At 28.6% G+C, this 19,758-nt stretch overlaps 1 protein-coding gene across 2 annotated transcripts in view; it reads right to left on the reverse strand.

Moving 5' to 3' along the window:
• The window catches only part of LOC100211313 (DNA-directed RNA polymerase I subunit RPA1), an 81,996-nt gene that overhangs the window by 23,389 nt on the left and 38,849 nt on the right, over window positions 1–19,758 (reverse strand). For both annotated transcript variants that reach the window (XM_065792775.1, XM_065792774.1), the window contains exons 19-24: window positions 16,468–16,625; window positions 13,928–14,052; window positions 5,160–5,375; window positions 2,346–2,423; window positions 1,836–1,988; window positions 1,669–1,718 (exon numbers count right to left, since the gene is read on the reverse strand). In XM_065792775.1, the coding sequence (XP_065648847.1) occupies window positions 1,669–1,718; window positions 1,836–1,988; window positions 2,346–2,423; window positions 5,160–5,375; window positions 13,928–14,052; window positions 16,468–16,625 (780 nt within the window). The remainder of the gene's footprint in view (window positions 1–1,668; window positions 1,719–1,835; window positions 1,989–2,345; window positions 2,424–5,159; window positions 5,376–13,927; window positions 14,053–16,467; window positions 16,626–19,758) is intronic.

Below are 19,758 nucleotides of genomic sequence, written 5' to 3' on the forward strand. Positions count from 1 at the left end.
TGCAGCTGATGTATATCTAGAAACAGTTGCAACTTACAGTCATCTATTTTAAAATTAATTTCCAAAACTCTAAGTGGATGCATTAAAATTTTCAGTGTATCAAGTACACCAAAAAGTTACTTCTTAAAAATTTTTAAATCAATGCCATTTTTTATCATAACTAGTTATTTAATTATCATTTAAAGATTATATAACTTATAAATTTTAAATGAGATACAATTTTCAAATATGTTATAACAATATATACGATTAATAATATAAAGATAAATATAATTAATAATATAAAATAAATATGATTAATAATATAAAAAAAAATATTATTAATAATATAAACAATTATGTTATAACAAATACAGCTTCACCAACAATAAAAAAAATGAAAAAAACAAAACAAAACAACACATCTAAAGTACTTATTTTGTTATAAACATAAAAAATAAAAAACAATTGGAAGAAATCTTGCAAACATTTAATAAAAAAGTTAAAGATAACTTAATAAAATATTCTTTAAGCACATAGAATTCAAGATTACAAAAATATGTCACGAAAATCGTCTGAGTATTAAAAAAGATAACATTAAACCAAATCAAGAGAAAAAGGATATGAAAAAGAAGTTAAACTATATATATATTTTTTTGTTATTTCACCTCCCCAAGCCCCAGAAGGCCACTACAGATGAGGAGGCTACTTAATTGTGGTTATAACCCTCTTTCAACTCTATAACTCCGAAACACGAACCTTGACGAACAAGGCCGCTGCGCGGAGAAACAAGTTGAGCGCGGTACTACCAGGGACGTGGTGGGGATCGAACTCGGAATGAATATAAACCATTATTGGAGCACCACCTATCTCAGAAGTAGAGATGTTATTAATTAGTGCCATTATTGGAGCATCACCTATTGCAAAAGCAGAGATGTTAATAATAAGTACCATTATCGGAGTACCACCTACCACAGATGTTAGTAATTAGTGCCATTATTGGAAAACCGCCTATCACAGAAGCAGAGATGTTATTAATTAGTGCAATTTCAGCTGAAAAAAAAAATAAAAAATGATAAAATTTGAATGAAGTGTTTGAAAATTTGAAAAGTGATAAAATTTGAATGAAGAGCCATTACAAAAAGATAAAATTTAAACTTTTAAAAATAATATAAAATAAATAATTAAAAATAATTTTTTTTTGATACTCCTGAATGATTTATCTTGTAGATTACTTAATGTCATAATTGCACTTGTTTATTCTGATGGTTTTAGAAATTTTATTTAGAAATGATCTAACATCTTTATTTAGAAATGATCCAACAGTACAAGCAATGTTTAAAAAAAAAAAGTACATACAAAGATGGTGTGACATCTGAGTTAATAAAAATTGTTTAAGTAGACAACAGCACTTTACTAACACAGCTGTTTAAAGTCAACCAGAATATGTTTTAGAGTTTTAAAGCTCACCTAAAAGCTACCATTTTAAACTTAAACTTATTAACTTGTCAAATTAAAAAGGAAAAGAAAAAAAAAATTATAACATCTAAACTAACAAATATTGTGCGTCTTAAATATTGTCCTTTATCTAAACATAATTGAATTATTATTTAAAAATGTGATTTAGATTAGACCTGCAACAAACAAAAAAACAAAAAAAAAACGATGTAGAGCAGAAAAAAAGATAACCTATTTTGATCTTCAATTTTATACCACTTCTCTAATAGTTTCAACTCCACCTAAAAATTTAAATAAAAATTTTCAAAGATTAAAAAATAATATATATAATATCAATCTATATAGATAATATAAATAATAATAATTTATTAGAAAAAACTATTTCAAAAATAAAAAACCTCTGAACGACCAAACTTATTAATGTTGGATGAAGAATATTTTTTTTTAAACTTTCTCTTTTTCTCGGATTCAAAATAGTTAAATGGTGATGTGCGGAGATGTGAACAAAGACTTGAGAATGGAATGCCATTGTGCTTCTTCCAACGATAACACTAAAAACAATGAAATTTATAAAAAACTAAAAAGATAAAGCTAACAATAGAAAAATTTGAGGTAATTAATGCTTACTGAACTGTGAATGAATGAATAATAATAATATTAATAATAGAAAGATGTTAACAAAAAGCAGGGTTGCAAAAAAACCATTTTTTTAAAAAAAAAAAAAAAACCATGGGTTACTTGTAAAATAAAAGTTTATAATTATTGGTTTTGAACAAATTCGAACTGTTGGTATAAATACTTTCAAAACAGTTTAGTATGTCTTATTTTCATGTCTTTGAATACTGTTTAAAATTTTATTAAAAGTAAAAAAATTCTACACTTAAAATGTTTCTTTAGATTATACTCACTTTTTTTTGTATTTTCAAAGCTTTTGTTAAATCCACATGCTTTTGCATTTCTAATGGTTTCAACAGCATCTCATAAGCCTAAAAATTTAAACAAAAAAAAAACTTTTTTGTTATTTAGCAAATACAGTACTAAATAACAAAAGTTAAATTTTTTTAATTTATTTTTTTAACATCTTTGCTTCCAACAAGGCTGCAAGCAACCACTATTAGAGTTGGAAGAGAAAAGATGAAGTTTGTAGAGCAAGATAATGATTGACAGACAACTTAAAAGATTGCAAATTAGATGAATCAGGAAAGCAAGATGAAGGAAGCAAACTCCAAAGAACCAATGTTCTAGGAAAAAAACTAGACGAATAAGAGTTTTTGGAGCACTTAGATCAGTCACAGAAAAAGGATGACACTTAATTGAATAACGAGTAACACGCAAATGAATTTTAGTAGATGGCACAAGAGACTCTAGCTCTTTAGAGCAATGCCCATTATAGTACTTGAAGAAAAGAGAAAGAGAAGCAACATTATGATGATGTGAAAATGGTTGGAGGTTGGCTGCAAGAGCAGGCCCAACTATGTTTACAATGCGTTTTTGCACCTTGCCTATGATATGGCAACAGTATTCCATACAAGGACAGATTTAAGATTTATAGAGATAAAGAATTGAATCCGGAGTAAGAAAGTGTTGAGCACAATAAAAAAATACTAAATAAAATACAATAAAAATAAATACATATAAAACAAGTATCAAACATTATCTTACAGACGCCAAAAAAGAACACAGTGTCAAATAAAATTTAAATAAGATTTTGACTTTGCACTTATCACAAATTGATCACTCTATCTTGTAGAATACATTTAAAATTATTTATTATACACGTTGTAGCTGTCCGTTTTAAATATCTTTAAAATCTTTGTTTTGAGTTAACGATTATAAAAAAATGGGGATAGGCTTATTAATTTTTTTTTACTAAGTTTCTATTAAGATTTTAATAAATATTTTTCTAGAATTTAAATTTAAATTGTAAACATAACAATTAAAATAAAAATGGAAAACCATTTAGAATTATTTAGAATTAATAAAACCATTTATTAATAAAATAAAATAGAATTAATAAAAACATTTTATAAAATAGTTAAAATAAAATAGCCAAAACAAATGTTTTATTTAAATTTAATTTAAACAAATGTTTTATTTAAATTTAATTTAAACAAATGTTTTATTTAAATTTAATTTAAACAAATGTTTTATTTAAATTTAATTTAAACAAATGTTTTATTTAAATTTAATTTAAACAAATGTTTTATTTAAATTTAATTTAAACAAATGTTTTATTTAAATTTAATTTAAACAAATGTTTTATTTAAATTTAATTTAAACAAATGTTTTATTTAAATTTAATTTAAACAAATGTTTTATTTAAATTTAATTTAAACAAATGTTTTATTTAAATTTAATTTAAACAAATGTTTTATTTAAATTTAATTTAAACAAATGTTTTATTTAAATTTAATTTAAACAAATGTTTTATTTAAATTTAATTTAAACAAATGTTTTATTTAAATTTAATTTAAACAAATTTTTATTTAAATTTAATTTAAACAAATTTTTATTTAAATTTAATTTAAACAAATGTTTTATTTAAATTTAATTTAAACTAATGTTTTATTTAAGTTTAATTTAAACAAATTTTTTATTTAAATTTAATTTAAACAAATGATTTATTTAAATTTAATTTAAACAAATGTTTTATTTAAATTTAATTTAAACAAATGTTTTATTTAAATTTAATTTAAACAAATTTTTTATTTAAATTTAATTTAAACTAATGTTTTATTTAAGTTTAATTTAAACAAATTTTTTATTTAAATTTAATTTAAACAAATGATTTATTTAAATTTAATTTAAACAAATGTTTTATTTAAATTTAATTTAAACAAATGTTTTATTTAAATTTAATTTAAACAAATGTTTTATTTCAAATTTAATTTAAACAAATGTTTTATTTAAATTTAATTTAAACAAATTTTTATTTAAATTTTTAATAAACTGAAAATTTTTTCCAATCGTTTTTCAAATTTTTAAGCAAATGTCTGTTTGAAAGTTAAGTCAGCAATCTCAGCATTTATTAAGTTTGTCTATTTAATGCTAAATGTTCACACTGATGGCAAACTAAAATAGTTTTAGGTCTGCAAAAAATTGCTTAACTTTTTTTTCTGAGGGCTGAGAGTGATTTTGTGGATTTTAGTTGTTTTTAGTTTTTTGTTGATTTTAATTTTTAATTAAGAAATGTTATTTTGTAGATTATAACACTCTACAGTTTTTTTATAACTCTTTATATATAAAATATATATGAAAACATGATTTATTCATGTTTAACTTTATATTTCATAATTCAAAGAAATATTTTTAAGAAAAAATATGCATTTGTAAAAATTTCTACTAAACAACTTAGGCATTTAAAAATTACTTTTATCAGTTTAGTAAGTAAAGAAAAGCACTGCACAAAATACCTGAAAAAAGTCAAAAACATAAACATTAGTAAAATAGCACCACCTACTGCCTGGAATAGAATAGGTGTACAATACAAACTTATACCTTTATGCATATATAAGTCATGCAATGAATTTACTATTCATGAAATTACTTCAGATGAATTTCCAAATTAAATAATCTATTGTAAGTAATATGTGCAATAGTCATTATCTGCATCTACTTATTTTTAAATGTCAAAAGTTAAAAATATTTTAAATAATAATAACAATTAAAAATTAACTGTAATCGCTATATTTATTGATATAATTAGTTTAAGAAAAAGAAACCTTATAATTTTGAATAATAGTTGTGTATTGCTCTTTTTTTAAAAACTGGTTTTGTAAAACATCAATTCCATCATCACCATAAAGAAATTGTATAACAGACCCATCTCCGTCACGAACAGTCATATCATACTCAACACGCAAAGCTTCTAAATGTTTGATAAGGCATCGTTGCAAATATCCACTTCGACTTGTCTTTACTGCTGTATCAACTAAACCCTTATTTTAAGAAAATAATTCTACATATAAAAAAAAAACATCATGAAAATCCAGACAGCAAACTAAAAATAAACTTACAAAAAAATTAATAAAAAAGATTCAAAATATTTTATTAAAATCTTAAATGATGCATACAAAAATCACAAGTAAATTTGTCATTGAAAAATATATATAAAATTTTTTTTACTGACGGTTATTTTTTAAACAATAATTTAAAAAAAAAAAAATAGTTTTAGATTGGTTGATGCTAAAACTTGCAAACTTTGCATTTCACCTTTGCCATCAAAGCTTTCATAATTTTATCACTGACTTTGCTTTGGTTGTTTTCTTTTTATATTGAAATTGTTGAGTTTTTATATTGAACTTGTTGAAATTGAGGTTGTTTCCTTTTTATATTGAAAATCATCAATGATTTTGGCGATTTGAGATGTTTTTTGCAATATTCCTTTAGCAATTACCCTAAAGTGTTCAATAGGGCATAATTCTGGGCAATTTAGTAGATTGATGACCTTGGCCACAAAATACTTTATTCTGTTGGTATCATAAAATTGTATCTTTTGAATAATGGCAAGATGCAAGATCAGGGAAAAAGAATTTTTAAATAAAAAAAGACAAAAACTCTTTTTGCAAGCACTCTTCTTCTAAGTAAAATTTTGCATTTTCAGCTCCTGTAGTAAAAAAAAGGTGTATTTTGCTGACTACAGTCACAAATAATGGAACAAAATAGTTTGCCCAAAATTTTGTGTCACAAAGTCACAATATTTTGTGATTTCTGAACTCTTTCAACTGTAGTTTTACTTATGTTAAATTTTTGAGTTAAATTTCCTCCATTTTGGCTCACAGCTGATGTTACATTTATTTATAAAAAAAAGCAGCAAAACAGATACAGCCAATAATTTTTCTTGACTTTGCTAAGACATTTGATAATGTTTCGCATGTTTGACTGCTACAAAAGCTTGAAATGTATAGTAGTAATGGCAATTTTCTAAGTTGGATAAAAGCCTTTGTGACAAACCGCAAGCAGAATCTTATAGATTCTGCTTGCGGTTTGTCAGAGATTCAATATCTGACTGGATTGATGTAACCAGCGATGTTCTGCAAAATTTTGTTTAAGGGTCGATGTTTTTTGTTATATTTGTTATTGATATATTTATATAACAATTTGTCAAATCATGTCAAATTAGCCATTTGCAAAATGTAAGCAGATGACACAAAGCTTATGAAAATTGAAAATGATCAAGACAGAACAAGTTTACAATCCAATCTAGAAGAGATTGTTAAATAGACACAATCCTGACTAAATCCTGGTTAAATGTAAAAAATGTTAAGTCTTGCAAGTTAACTCAAAAACAATAAAATTTGATTACTTGTTGGCTGAAATCAAAGATGACATGACCAACAAAGTAGTTTTAGAAGTCACAAATTCCAAAAGAGATCTTGGAATTCTTATCTCTGAGAAATACTGAAAAGTATCTTAAACATGTTCAGCAGTGCAACATAGCAGCAAATAAAGCAAACAAAATGCTTTTAAACACACATATGTATAAAGAGACATCTGGAGTTTGCCATACAAGTTCAAAACCCTTTTTACGTCATTAACGTTGTTAGTGACATAAAAAAAAATTGAAAAGTTACAACACAAAGCCCCGAAGGTTCCGCAGACTTTAAAAAATAAAGACTACAAAACTTGATGCAAATTGATGAATTTAACTACTCTTAAAGACAGACTGAAAAGAGGTTATCTTATTCAACAATATAAGCTTCTCAACAATTTAAACTTAATTGACTGGCACGTAAAGCCTTGCAGCATAACACTCAGAGCTGAACATCACATAAGATTTCATTGAGAGATTGTTAGAAACTGCGAAGTCAGACTTAAACTTTTAAATAACCGTATAGATAATGACTGGAATTCTTTGCCAAATAATTTTATGGATTTTCAATCATCATAGTTACTACAGCTCGACATTTACTGTTATCGCCACACAAAAGTGGCTGACATATGAGTTGGGTAGGTTGGAATACTGGGTAGCTGGGATGTTGGGATGTGTACTCAGCTGATGATAGGTTTAACAAGGCTGTGGATTTGTAACTAAATTTTATAGTAAGAGTTCTGAATTTCCCATACTTTATTTAAAGTACTTTATTTTCAACAAATATTAAGTACTTTATTTTCAACACATACTTTATAGATTACCTTATACATATTTTATTATATATTTTAGAATATGAGGAAAATTTATTGAACATTTTTTATTTCAGATTACAATTGTAGTTGGTATAAAAGTTGTTTCACAATTTACTTATTGAAAATAACTTTGGTGGTGATATTGAGCTTTTAATACTTATTGAAAATAACTTTGGTGGTGATATTAAGCTTCCTAGTTGTTGTTGTTATTGTTGTTTTTTTTTTGTAAATTCAAATTAACCACTTGTATGTTCATGTCTAAATTCAGAATCAAGTTTTTCATTGTCGGAAAAATCTAATAGAATATTTTGTAATGTTTCAAATACATGTTATAGTTTCCAATATATAACTAGCAATATAGTTATTTAACCTGTATAAGACATAATGACAGAGTGAACAACTTATTAACAACTGTTAACACATTGATGAAACACAAGTGCAGTACCAGACTAGAATGGTTACCATAAGTGAAAAAGTGCAAAATTAATTTGTTTTCTCGCACAATTCTTTTTCAAACAGCTTTGAAGCATTCAAAGTTACTCTTCCAATTTTACCATTCTGAGTAAACGCTAAAAAATTAAGAAGGGTATCAATTGCTTTGCAAACTTTTTCAGTTGTTGGCCAACATTTCATAAGTCGTTTAAAATGTCACCATTTCATCTTTTTTTTTCTTCTTTATGCATTTCATTGTCAACTAGTTTAATAATATCTTGAACAACTCCTTTATGTGCCATCACTCTTTCATAACTGATACATTATCATCAACTATTAACACATCTTTGTAAGGAAAATCATTCAGAACAAGATCCTCATCACATTGACATAATTTTTCAATGTTTCCCTGCATTAAAAAATTTAATTAATTTTTAAGAGTACTCACCATCTGTCTGGTACTCCTACTCCTTCCTTAAACCCTGCTTAGCGGAAGCAGTTAATAATAGTGGTTTCTAAAACTTCATTTCAAGAATGAACAAGCATTTTCACAGCATCAAGTATAGAGAAGACATTTGTTTTCCTTTATCAATAGCATTTATAATCTTGTTAATTAAATTAGTTTGATACTAGCACTTCAGTACCAGTGGCTGCAAACATGAAGTTGTGTTTGGGAGAAAGCAGAGTATGACAAATATAAGGTCCTCAATATTCAGATCATTGGCGAAATTATCAATAACCAATACGGTCTTTTAATGCAAACTTTCTGTCGTTTTCTCTGACTCAATCCTCAAACTAGAAAATTTCTGCACATGTTAGCTGCAGCAAGACCAATCAGTCAGATCTTGCAATTCTTACCTCCACTACATTTCTTACATTTCAAATACATACTTTTTTTGGAAAAGCTTTATAAAAACAAACTGAACTCATCTGCATTGAATATATCAAGCGAGTTGCAATGAGACATAATTGTTGGCAAAATTGTTGGCAAAGTTTCCCCTCCAAGGATAACAAAATATACAAAATAATAAAAGCAATTCCATTACTAGCTATTGTTTTAGGGGTTTATTTGCTTTTCATGCAGTGTGTGGTAATGAGTCAATTGCACTTTAAACAAACAAAAAAAAACTGGATTGAAATACTATTGATTTTGGGCTTTGAAACGGAAATGAGAGTTTTTTCCATGTTTCTTAAATAAATGACTGAAAAATATGTAAAGATCAATGTACAATGAAATGATAAAATACCTTATATTGTATTAAAAAATAAATTTTGCATCTATCTAACCATACATTGGATATTTAAAAGTGGCCACAACCAAGTTCTTTTGCAAAATGCAAAACTTTGACTTTGAAAATTGTTTCAAACACAGGAATGTTTTGGAATTAAGTGTTTAAAAGTTGCATATAACATGCTTCATCCATAACCTTATTTAGGGAGACTAGCATCCTCACTCTTTTCACAGAAGTTTTAATTTTTTTTTAATATATTGTTTTTTTCTTTTGACCATCCAGACATTGTTTTCTTTTGGAATGCCATGTTTTTTTTATATGTAGATACAGATGATTCTTCTTTGTCGAGTTCTTTTAGAATTATGTATTCTGTTATAGTTCTACTTGTTAACTTTGTTTTATCAATCTTTACAATTTTGATAAATGAAATTTAGTCGGAGCTTAACTGTATTGAAGATATCAGTGAAAATGTTTAGTTTGTCAAATGATATTTGACGCAAAGGTACTTAATATTTAAATGTATTTTTATTATAATTATATATATATTTATTATAAATATATATATATTTATTATAAATATATATATATTTTTAAATGTATATTAATATTATAAATAATATTTAATTAGAGTCAGATCAGGTTATCCTGCTACTGGTAACATGTAACCCAGTACAATCTGCTTCATGTCCTGCTGCTTTGTAGGATACGCCTTTTTAGGCAAAGGCTAGGAGATGCCAACTCCAATTTAAAACACCCCCTGTTTTGGGGCTCTTTGTTGAGTAAAGGCTAGAGATAATGTCTCCATAAAAAGACTCATCTTGGGCAGATGTTAAATGCACCCGGCTACTGTCTTGTAGAAGGCCTCCTAGGCAAAGACTAAGGGGTAAACAGATACTATCTGCTGACCAGCTTCGCACCCCTTCTTCATCTATTAGGCTGGCGCAGATGTATTTCTAATACATTGTTTCCAGTTTAGGATGTTGAATGCTGGATCTTCTTGACTCAATGCATGGGTTTGCTTGTGTCACTGTTTTTATGACTAGGCAACTCATTCTATTATCTCCTTATGAGGGTACAGCTCTAAAACTCAGTTTTATGGTTCTGAGGCCGGCTGGTAGTCAGGTTTCCCGAAATCTGTGGTAGCTCTCAGAGAGGCTGATTCCATCAACAGCTGAAAAATATCAAAGTATTAACAGTGCCATGTTGCGCATGGATGGTGTCCCTGTTTGTACTTTTGGTGTGCATTGCGGAGGCCACATTTGGAGCCCTTTGTTACGGCTTAGGGTTTATTAGTAGTAATGAGGCAATTGCTTGGGCTATTAAACGGTGTTCTGAGTACTATCTATGCTTTGAGTCAAGTCTTCAATCTAATTTAAAAATGAATAAAGTACCAAAAACTATAAAACACAAAAAACCATCATCATCACCAAGTTCTCTAAACCTATCATTCACTAATATTCGTGGTCTTCGAAGTAACTTTTCTTCTGTTGAGTCTTATCTCTTGCAAAGTTCACCAGACCTACTTGCTCTTTGTGAGACTAATTTGAGTTCGGCTGTCTCATCTTGTGATCTTAGTGTTGATGGTTATCTTCCTCTGATTCGTAAAGACTCCAATAGTCACATGCTTAGCCTGGGCATTTACATTCGTAAGAATTCACCTGTTTGTCGTGAAACTAGGTTTGAATCCACAGACTATTCTTTCATGTGCTTTCGTTTAGCACCACTTCACTCTATTGCCTTTCTCTTTGTTCTATATCAATCTCCTTCATCTCAAGACTGTACTCTTTTTGATGTTATTTCTGATCATATTGACCAAGCCCTCTCTCTTTATCCATCAGCTAATATAGTTGTTGTCGGTGACTTTAATGCTCACCACTCTGAATGGCTTGGCTCTAGTGTCAGTGACTCTGCAGGCATTAAAGCCCACAACTTTTGCCTTTCTCAATCCCTAACTCAAATAGTCAACTTTCCAACTGCCTTTCCTGACAACCCCAATCATCTACCTTCTCTATTCGACTTATGTCTTGTTTCTGATCCTAGTCAGTGCTCTGTTTCTCCACAATCACCCTTAGGTTCTTCCGATCACAGTTTGATCTCTTTCAAACTAATATCTCATTCTTCTTCATCACCTGAATCCCCCTATTATTGTACCTCTTACAACTACAGTAAAGCTGACTGGGATTCTTTCCGTGGTTTTCTTCTTGATGGCCCTTGGGTAGAAATCTTTCAACTTCCTGTCGACAAATGTGCTTCTTACATAACTTTGTGGATTCAGGCTGGCATGGAATCTTTTATTCCCTCTCGACGATTCTAGGTCAAGCCTCATTCTCCTCCATGGTTTTCCTCACACTGCGCTGCTGCGATTGCGTCTGTTTATTACTGCTAGATACAATTGTAATAAGGCTTTGTCTAACGCCAAAACCCGCTATTCTCAGGTCATGAACTCTCGTATCTCATCTCAAAAGTTAGGCTCTCGTGACTTCTGGAGAATCTTTAATAATATCAATAATAAGGGCAAATCTATAATTCCACCTCTCTTGTATGGTTCAGACTTTGTCACCTCACCTAAAGACAAAGCCGAATTGTTTGCTAAAAACTTTTCATCAATATCATCTCTTGATTCCATTAGTTGCGTTCTACCTAATATTGCCAACAAACAGGTTGATCCATTGCTTGACATTCTTATCACTCCAGCATCTGTATCTAAAGTGATTTCCTGCCTAGACTCTTCTACAGCTTGTGGCCCAGACAACATACCTGTTATTGTCTTGCAGAAGTGTTCTCCGGAGCTGTCATCTATACTCTCAAAACTATTCAACAAGTGCTTATCAGAGTCTTGTTTTCCAGCCTGCTGGAAAGCCGCATCTATTATCCCTATTTTCAAAAATTCTGGAGAGCGATTTGATTCGTCTAACTACCGTCCCATAAGTCTTCTTCCTATCATAAGCAAGGTTTTTGAATCTTTAATTAACAAACACTTAATTTCTCATATTGAATCTAATAACTTACTTTCTGACCATCAATATGGATTTCGATCTTCTTGTTCTACAGCTGATTTGCTAACAGTAATAACTGACAGGTTTTATCGTGCATTAGATGAAGGTGAAGAGGTTAAGGTCATCACTCTTGACATTTCAAAAGCTTTTGATAAAGTTTGGCATGCTTGTCTTCTCCATAAACTTTCTTCTTATGGTGTATCCGGCAACATCTTTAAGATCATTGAATCCTTCCTTTCCAATCGTAGCATAAAAGTTGTCCTCGATGGACAGCACTCTTCTTCTTATTCTGTAACTTCAGGGGTTCCTCAAGGTTCTATCCTTGGCCCTATACTCTTTATAATTTACATTAACAATCTTCCAGATATTCTCACATCTAAGGTGGCATTGTTTGCTGATGATACTACCATTTATTCTTATCGGGATAAGAAACCAACACTCTCTGATTGCTTGGAGGGGGCATTTGAGCTTGAAAAGGATCTCACTTCTGCTACAACATGGGGCTCACAGTGGCTGGTGAACTTTAATTCAGATAAAACTCAATTTTTTTCAGCCAATCGTTATCGCAATAATTTAGATCTTCCTATATTTATGAATGGTGATGTACTCGATGAGTCACCTACTCTTCATCTTCTAGGATTAACTCTTACTTCCAATCTTTCTTGGAAACCATATATCAAATCAGTTGCAAAATTAGCATCTGCTAAGGTTGCATCTCTTCATCTTCTAGGATTAACTCTTACTTCCAATCTTTCTTGGAAACCATATATCAAATCAGTTGCAAAATTAGCATCTGCTAAGGTTGCATCTCTTTATCGAGCTCGTCACTTTCTTACTTCGGATTCTATTCTCTATCTTTATAAATCTCAAATCCGGCCTTGTATGGAATACTGTTGCCATATCTGGGGCGGTTTTTCTAATGATGCCGTTTCTCTTTTAGACAAGGTGCAAAAACGCATTGTAAACATAGTTGGGCCTGCTCTTGCAGCCAACCTCCAACCATTATCACATCGTCGTAATGTTGCTTCTCTTTCTCTTTTCTACAAATACTATAATGGGCACTGCTCTAAAGAGCTAGTGTCTCTTGTGACATCTACTAAAATTCATTCTCGTGTTACTCGTCATTCAATTGAGTGTCATCCTTTTTCTGTGACTGTTCCTAAGTGCTCCAAAAACGCTTATTTGTCTAGTTTTTTTCCTCGAACATCAGTTCTTTGGGAATTCGCTTTCTTAATCTTGCTTTCCTGATTCATATAATTTGCAATCTTTTAAGTCGTCCGTCAATCGTTATCTTGCTCTACAATCTTCATCTTTTCTCTTTCAGTAACTTCCAACTTTAATTAGTGATGTTTAAAAAAAAAAAAAAAATGTTAAAAGTTTTTTTTGGTTGTATTGGAAGTTTTGATTGGAAGATTTGAAAGTATTGGAAGTTTTGTTTTATATGCACTCATATGCAATATAAAATAAGAGTCCAAGTTAAGCAAAGTTTTTTGCTAAAGGGATCCAAAAAACAGTAAGAGAATCGTCCATCTTAACCAAGGTTCAACTTGAGTGGATGATTTTATAGTAAGTTGATAGAATGTTCAATGGGAATTTAAAATCTTTTCCACTAAGTAAAAGTCCAACTTATCCAAGATCTAAGTTAATAGGATTTAAATGTTATTTATATTTTTATTAAAAAATTACATATATATATGCTATTACCTCTCTACCTGCCATACAATGGAAAAAATACTCTTGTGGACGAATACCAGTTAAAAAACGCCCATTAACAAATCCACCAGCGCGAGGGCTAGTATCATATGGTTGAAATGATGGCAATGAACGCCCTAGTTTTAAAAATAATAAACAAACAAATAAAAAACACTACAAAAAAATGATTATATTTAATTAAATTTAAACAATATGCTAAAACAAAACTAAATATACAGTAGGCAAAAAAATAAATGGCACAAGCATTTTTTTCAAGTTTTTATTTTTAACTTATCCATTTTCTCATGTTTTTTTAAAACTGTAAAAAATATAAATGTACATCAAAGAGTACTATTATTATGATAATTTTTATATGTATTTGTCCATGATTTTACCAAAGGATTATTGTTTTTAAAAACATTAAAAGCACACAGGTGTTATATTGGAAGTAAAAAAATAAATGGCACAAAAACTTTATTTAGTATTTTTTTGAATTTTGTGGGAAAAAAAATTAAATTTTGTTAAGTTTACGTCTAAAATTATATTTACATATGTAACACATAAGATGCGTTCATATGTAACATATAAAACATATTTGTAACACATAAGTTTTGATTAATTGAATAAAATTGATTAATTTATAGTATTATCCACATTGTAAAACGACATTGGGTAATTTCTCAAAGAAACTTAGTTGTGGATTTGGTAAATAGTGGCAAGACCTATCACACATGAAAGACCTCAGATTGCATTAAGTAATAAAGAACATATATATAATAAAGTAATAAAGAACATATATATATATATATATATATATACATATATATATATATATATATATATATATATATATATATATATATATATATATATATATATATATATATATATATATATACGGTATTGGACAAAACATTTGCAACCAACATCGAACAATGCTAAAAAGTGTTCCTAATTTTACATGTCTTAAAACGTTTTACATGTCTTAAAAACGAAACGAACTATACTACCACAGCAAACAGTTCAGGAGTCTGGAGTCATAGCATGCCATGACATGAGCAATCAGCTAACAGGTGACAGCACACAGGCAGAATTTCGTTGACAAGTGCCATTTTGCAGCGGACAAAACAAGTGCAACTTTTTTGGTTTGTTTCATTTTCTTAAGTCTGGTCCGTGTCAATGTCACTGAAGTTTTTTAATAATTAAAGGAAGTATCCAGAAGTTTCCAGAAGCATGCAGAAGCTTCCAGAAGTTTCCAGAAGAAGCATCTGGAAGCATCCAGAAATATCCAGAAACATTCAGAAGCATCCAGACGCATCCAGAAGCTTCCAGAAGCATCGAAAAGAAGCATCTAGAATCTTCCAGAACAGGTTCACACAGGTTCATTTTACTATATAAAGGACATGTAAATCGACATGTAATTCAGTCAGTATATGGAAATCAATCAGTCAGTATTATCAAGACAGTTTATCGAAGTGAGTTTTATCAAAGTGTTTTATCGAAGAACATCAATACAAGAAGTGAAATACAACAAGTGTTTCATTACATCAATAAAGTCCACATCCAACCAAGACGTTTTGTTCCACAGAGCATTTTTGTATCATCACAAGGTAAATGTAACACGGTAAGCCTTGAGAAGCGTGATTATTTATTTTAATTATTTTTATGACTTCAAGTGCAAAAATGGCTACCGACAGTCTTGGATTAGAACTAAGAAAGAAAACTATTGGCGATTACGTATGTGGAATGTCACAAAAAAGTATTTGTGATGAATATCGTGTGAAAAAATGGACCGTATCAAGACTATGTTCCAAATATCGTCTAGGTCCAATACATCGAAACAATGGAATAATGGACCGTTTCATGTATAAAAATATCCTGAAAAATGTTATGTTACCTCATGCTGAATAGAATATGCAATAAAATGGGTTTTTCAGCATAACAACGATCCGAAACACACTGCAAAAGTAGTCAAGCAGTGGTTTCAAGACAATCACCTATCGGTGATGGATTGGCCGCCTCAATCTCTGGATCTCAACCCTATCGAGAACCTGTGGGAGATCGTCAACCCGCAGAATTAATCGTGAAGGTGTTCCTAATAAGGATCAACTGTTTGAACAAATCCAAAAGGCCTGGGCACCGATTCCACAAAGTTTCATTGATCACCTGATCGAATCTATGCCTCGAAGATGCAAGGCTGTGATCGACAACAAAGGATTTGCCACGAAATATTGATAGCGAAATTCAGCTTGGTCAATATTTTGTCGAGTTGCACTTGTTTTGTCCAGAAGGAAATCAACTTTTTTAATACTTTTGATTAATTTATTAATTTTCGGGTACAAATAATGAACTTTGTGATGAATAAAACTTGAAGTACTTTGTCTCTAAACAGTTACATAGTTATTTCTCTAAATTGAAAAAATGCAGCACTTTTATATAAAGAAACTAAATTAGCATTATTTGGTTGCACTCGTTTTGTCCGATACTGTATATATAAATAAAGAAATATCATAAGTGCAAATAACATTTTTAAATTCGCTTTAGTCTCTAACCTGATATTGTAAGAGGTGGTCTTCTTCCTTCTAATTCAATTTGTCCAAGAAGACAAGATATTTGTGTACAATTGACTGCAGAACCTTTTGCCCCAGATTGTACCATAAGCTGAAGAGCATTTTCAGGAAACTTCTTCAACAAACCATTGATACATTCGCTATGTAAATTAAATATATTTAGATATATACACACTAGTAATTGTTCAGAAAAAAACAACAAATAAACAAAAAAATAATAATACATTCAGTACAATGAAATAGCTAATGTACTGAATGCAGATGGCTATTATCAGTGACAGTTTTATGTATATACATATATATATATATATATATATAATATATATATATATATATATATATATATATATATATATATATATATATATATATATATATATAAAAGAGATACCATGAATAGTGATTTTGCCAAATATCGAATATTGGGCTAGGCGCTCGGCCAAAGCACTGAATTTTTTAATTTAGTCACTTGTTGACTAAATTATTTTAACTATAGTTACGTATAAAAGTCAAACTCTTTAAACCATTCAAAAAAATTATAAAAATAACCGGCTCAGGTATATCTTGCATTACAGAAGTAATTTCAGAAGTCATAAAAACCTGAACTTAAAACTTTGTTTAACTTTAATGGGAATGTCAATTATACAGTTGCCTTTTATTATTAATTATTTTTGGAAGTATAATTTATGAGAAACTCATTTGCTACCATGAAACTATGAAAATGTTTTTATCAAACCATCAAAGATCCACCACCGAAATTCCTTGTCAAAAAATATTTGGGTTCTTTCCTCAAATCATGCCAGTAGCCACTAAAACCATCAGCCCCTCAAGATTAAACTTTTTCTCATCCGAAAAAATCACCTGGTATTGAAAACAAAAATATTCAGCTATTTAGACATCTTACATATTCATGAGAATTTAATCTAAAGTTTCTTGCTTGCTCCCAATCATGTGCCATGTTTTCGCGGGCGAATTCCATCTGTTTCTGTTTGTGAATGAGCTTCAAATTTGGTGCTTTATTCATTTTTGATCGTACAATGTGTGGGCTGTCTAAGAACTTTCCTAATCGTCTCCTTGCAAACTTTAAATCCAAATCTGACTTAATTGTTTTCAAACTTTTTGATGAATTTGATGCAAGTCGAACAATTCTGCGTTTTTCACGGCCTGAAACCTTAGATTTCTTTGGTTTCCTCATGATTGTTGCATAATCTGTTGGATTTTTCAAGAAATTACGGATAATATGATCTGATCTCTTAAATCTTCTAGCAATTTCTCGATTTGGAACTTTTTCTTGATGATAAGCCAATATTTGACCTTTTTCAATATCGGTAAGGACCTTTCCATTCGGCATTTAAATAAGTTCAACTTAATTTCGACTCACAAAATAAAAAATACTACAGAATATAAGAAATTTGCAACAAAACTTGTAAAAACTTTAGTTTGCCACAATAAATATTAAAAATTGCTACATGAATATTAAAAATTTAATTATTTTAATACAATCAAGACAATTAATAATCAGATGCATAATGGATCATTGTTTTCTTACATATACTTATTCAAAAGTACAATTTTATTACCACTGTAACACTGTAAATCCGCTAAATTCTACATGCGTCTATAGAAAATGGTCGCAGTGTATATATATATATATATATATATATATATATATATATATATATATATATATATATATATATATATGTATGTATGTATATATATATATATATATATATATATCAGGCCTTGTTAAGAAGCGTTACGCAGCTCGCATTTTGCTTGCGAAAAGGCAATTTGCCTACGCGCTCAGCAGTTTTGCGCTACGCAAAAACTTAAATCTTTTAGAATATTTAAATTATCTTTTGATTATCGTTAACGTGACGTTTATTCAGAAGAAATAAAGTCGTAAGTAAAAGCATTTAACCGCAATTGTAAACTAATAGATTTTTTTTATTAAAAATTAGTTAAAAAAAATAAAGTGTTTAAGTTTTATCTTAAGGAATTAAATATATAAATTCCTTTTAAATATAAAAATTATTTTTAGTCATAATAGTTTAAAAAATACACGATTTATTTTGATGTAAAAATTTTATTAAAAACATATTTTGTTTATTGTAATAAATAACGTAAAGTTTTAATGACGTTCATTTAATTTATGAAAATAAATTATGATCACGAATATGTTATCGGTAACTGATAAATAACAAAAAAAAACTCTATTATTATAACTTACTATTGTTTAAAAACATTATTAAAAAGAGTTCACAAATTAAATAAGAAAAAATTTATTAACAATTGATAAAATAATCAAAAACCAAATGTAAAATCATAAGAAAATAAACAAATATTTTACGTTTCATGAAAAAAATATTTTTTTCAAAATAAAATTTAGTTTATATTTAAAAAAAATAATAAAAATGATTTTTTTAATAAGAACTTTGATTTTATTTGTAACTTTTGTTATAGTGAAAAAAAAAAAACTCTTTGTTTGATTTTTAAAGCGTTAATAAAATAACTTTAATTACAATGCGGTACTTGTAAAGACGCTAGTGACGCAATATAACGTCTAACGATGCAAAATATATTTGCTGAGTTGAGTTACTTAAAAATGCGTTACGCGTTTTCGCTATGCAGCGAAATCTCGTAACAAGGCCTGATATATATATATATATATATATATATATATATACACACACACAGTGGAGAAAAAATTATATATATATATATATATATCATATATAGAGATTTATAATAATATATATCATATATAGAGATTTATAAAAAAGGTGGGATGGTTTATACTTTATAAAATAGCATCCGGCCTCACTTTGAGCACTGTGTGTATATATATATATATATAAATATATATATACATATAAAGATAGATAGAGAGATATGTGTGTGTGTGGTTACACATATGTATATATGTATATGTGTGCATATGTATATGCATGTATGTATATATATATATATATATATATATATATATATATATATATATATATATATATATATATATATATATACATATTCAGGTACTTTGTCTTTTTTTTTGCACATTGTTTTATTTTATCTTTATTAATTTTGCTGTTGATTTTATATTTTTAATTTTTAATGTTTTCTTTCAACATATCAAAGTGTATAGCTTGATTAGTTAAAGCGTCGGTCTGATAAACTAAAAGTTTGTGGTGCGACCCTCATTATGAGCATATTACATTAAATTTTGTATTTTATATTCTATTTCTTTTAGATCTTGTGTGCGGGTCATGATTT

The sequence above is a fragment of the Hydra vulgaris genome, chromosome 03 (genome assembly GCF_038396675.1).
Source record: "Hydra vulgaris chromosome 03, alternate assembly HydraT2T_AEP".
Taxonomy (NCBI): domain Eukaryota; kingdom Metazoa; phylum Cnidaria; class Hydrozoa; order Anthoathecata; family Hydridae; genus Hydra; species Hydra vulgaris.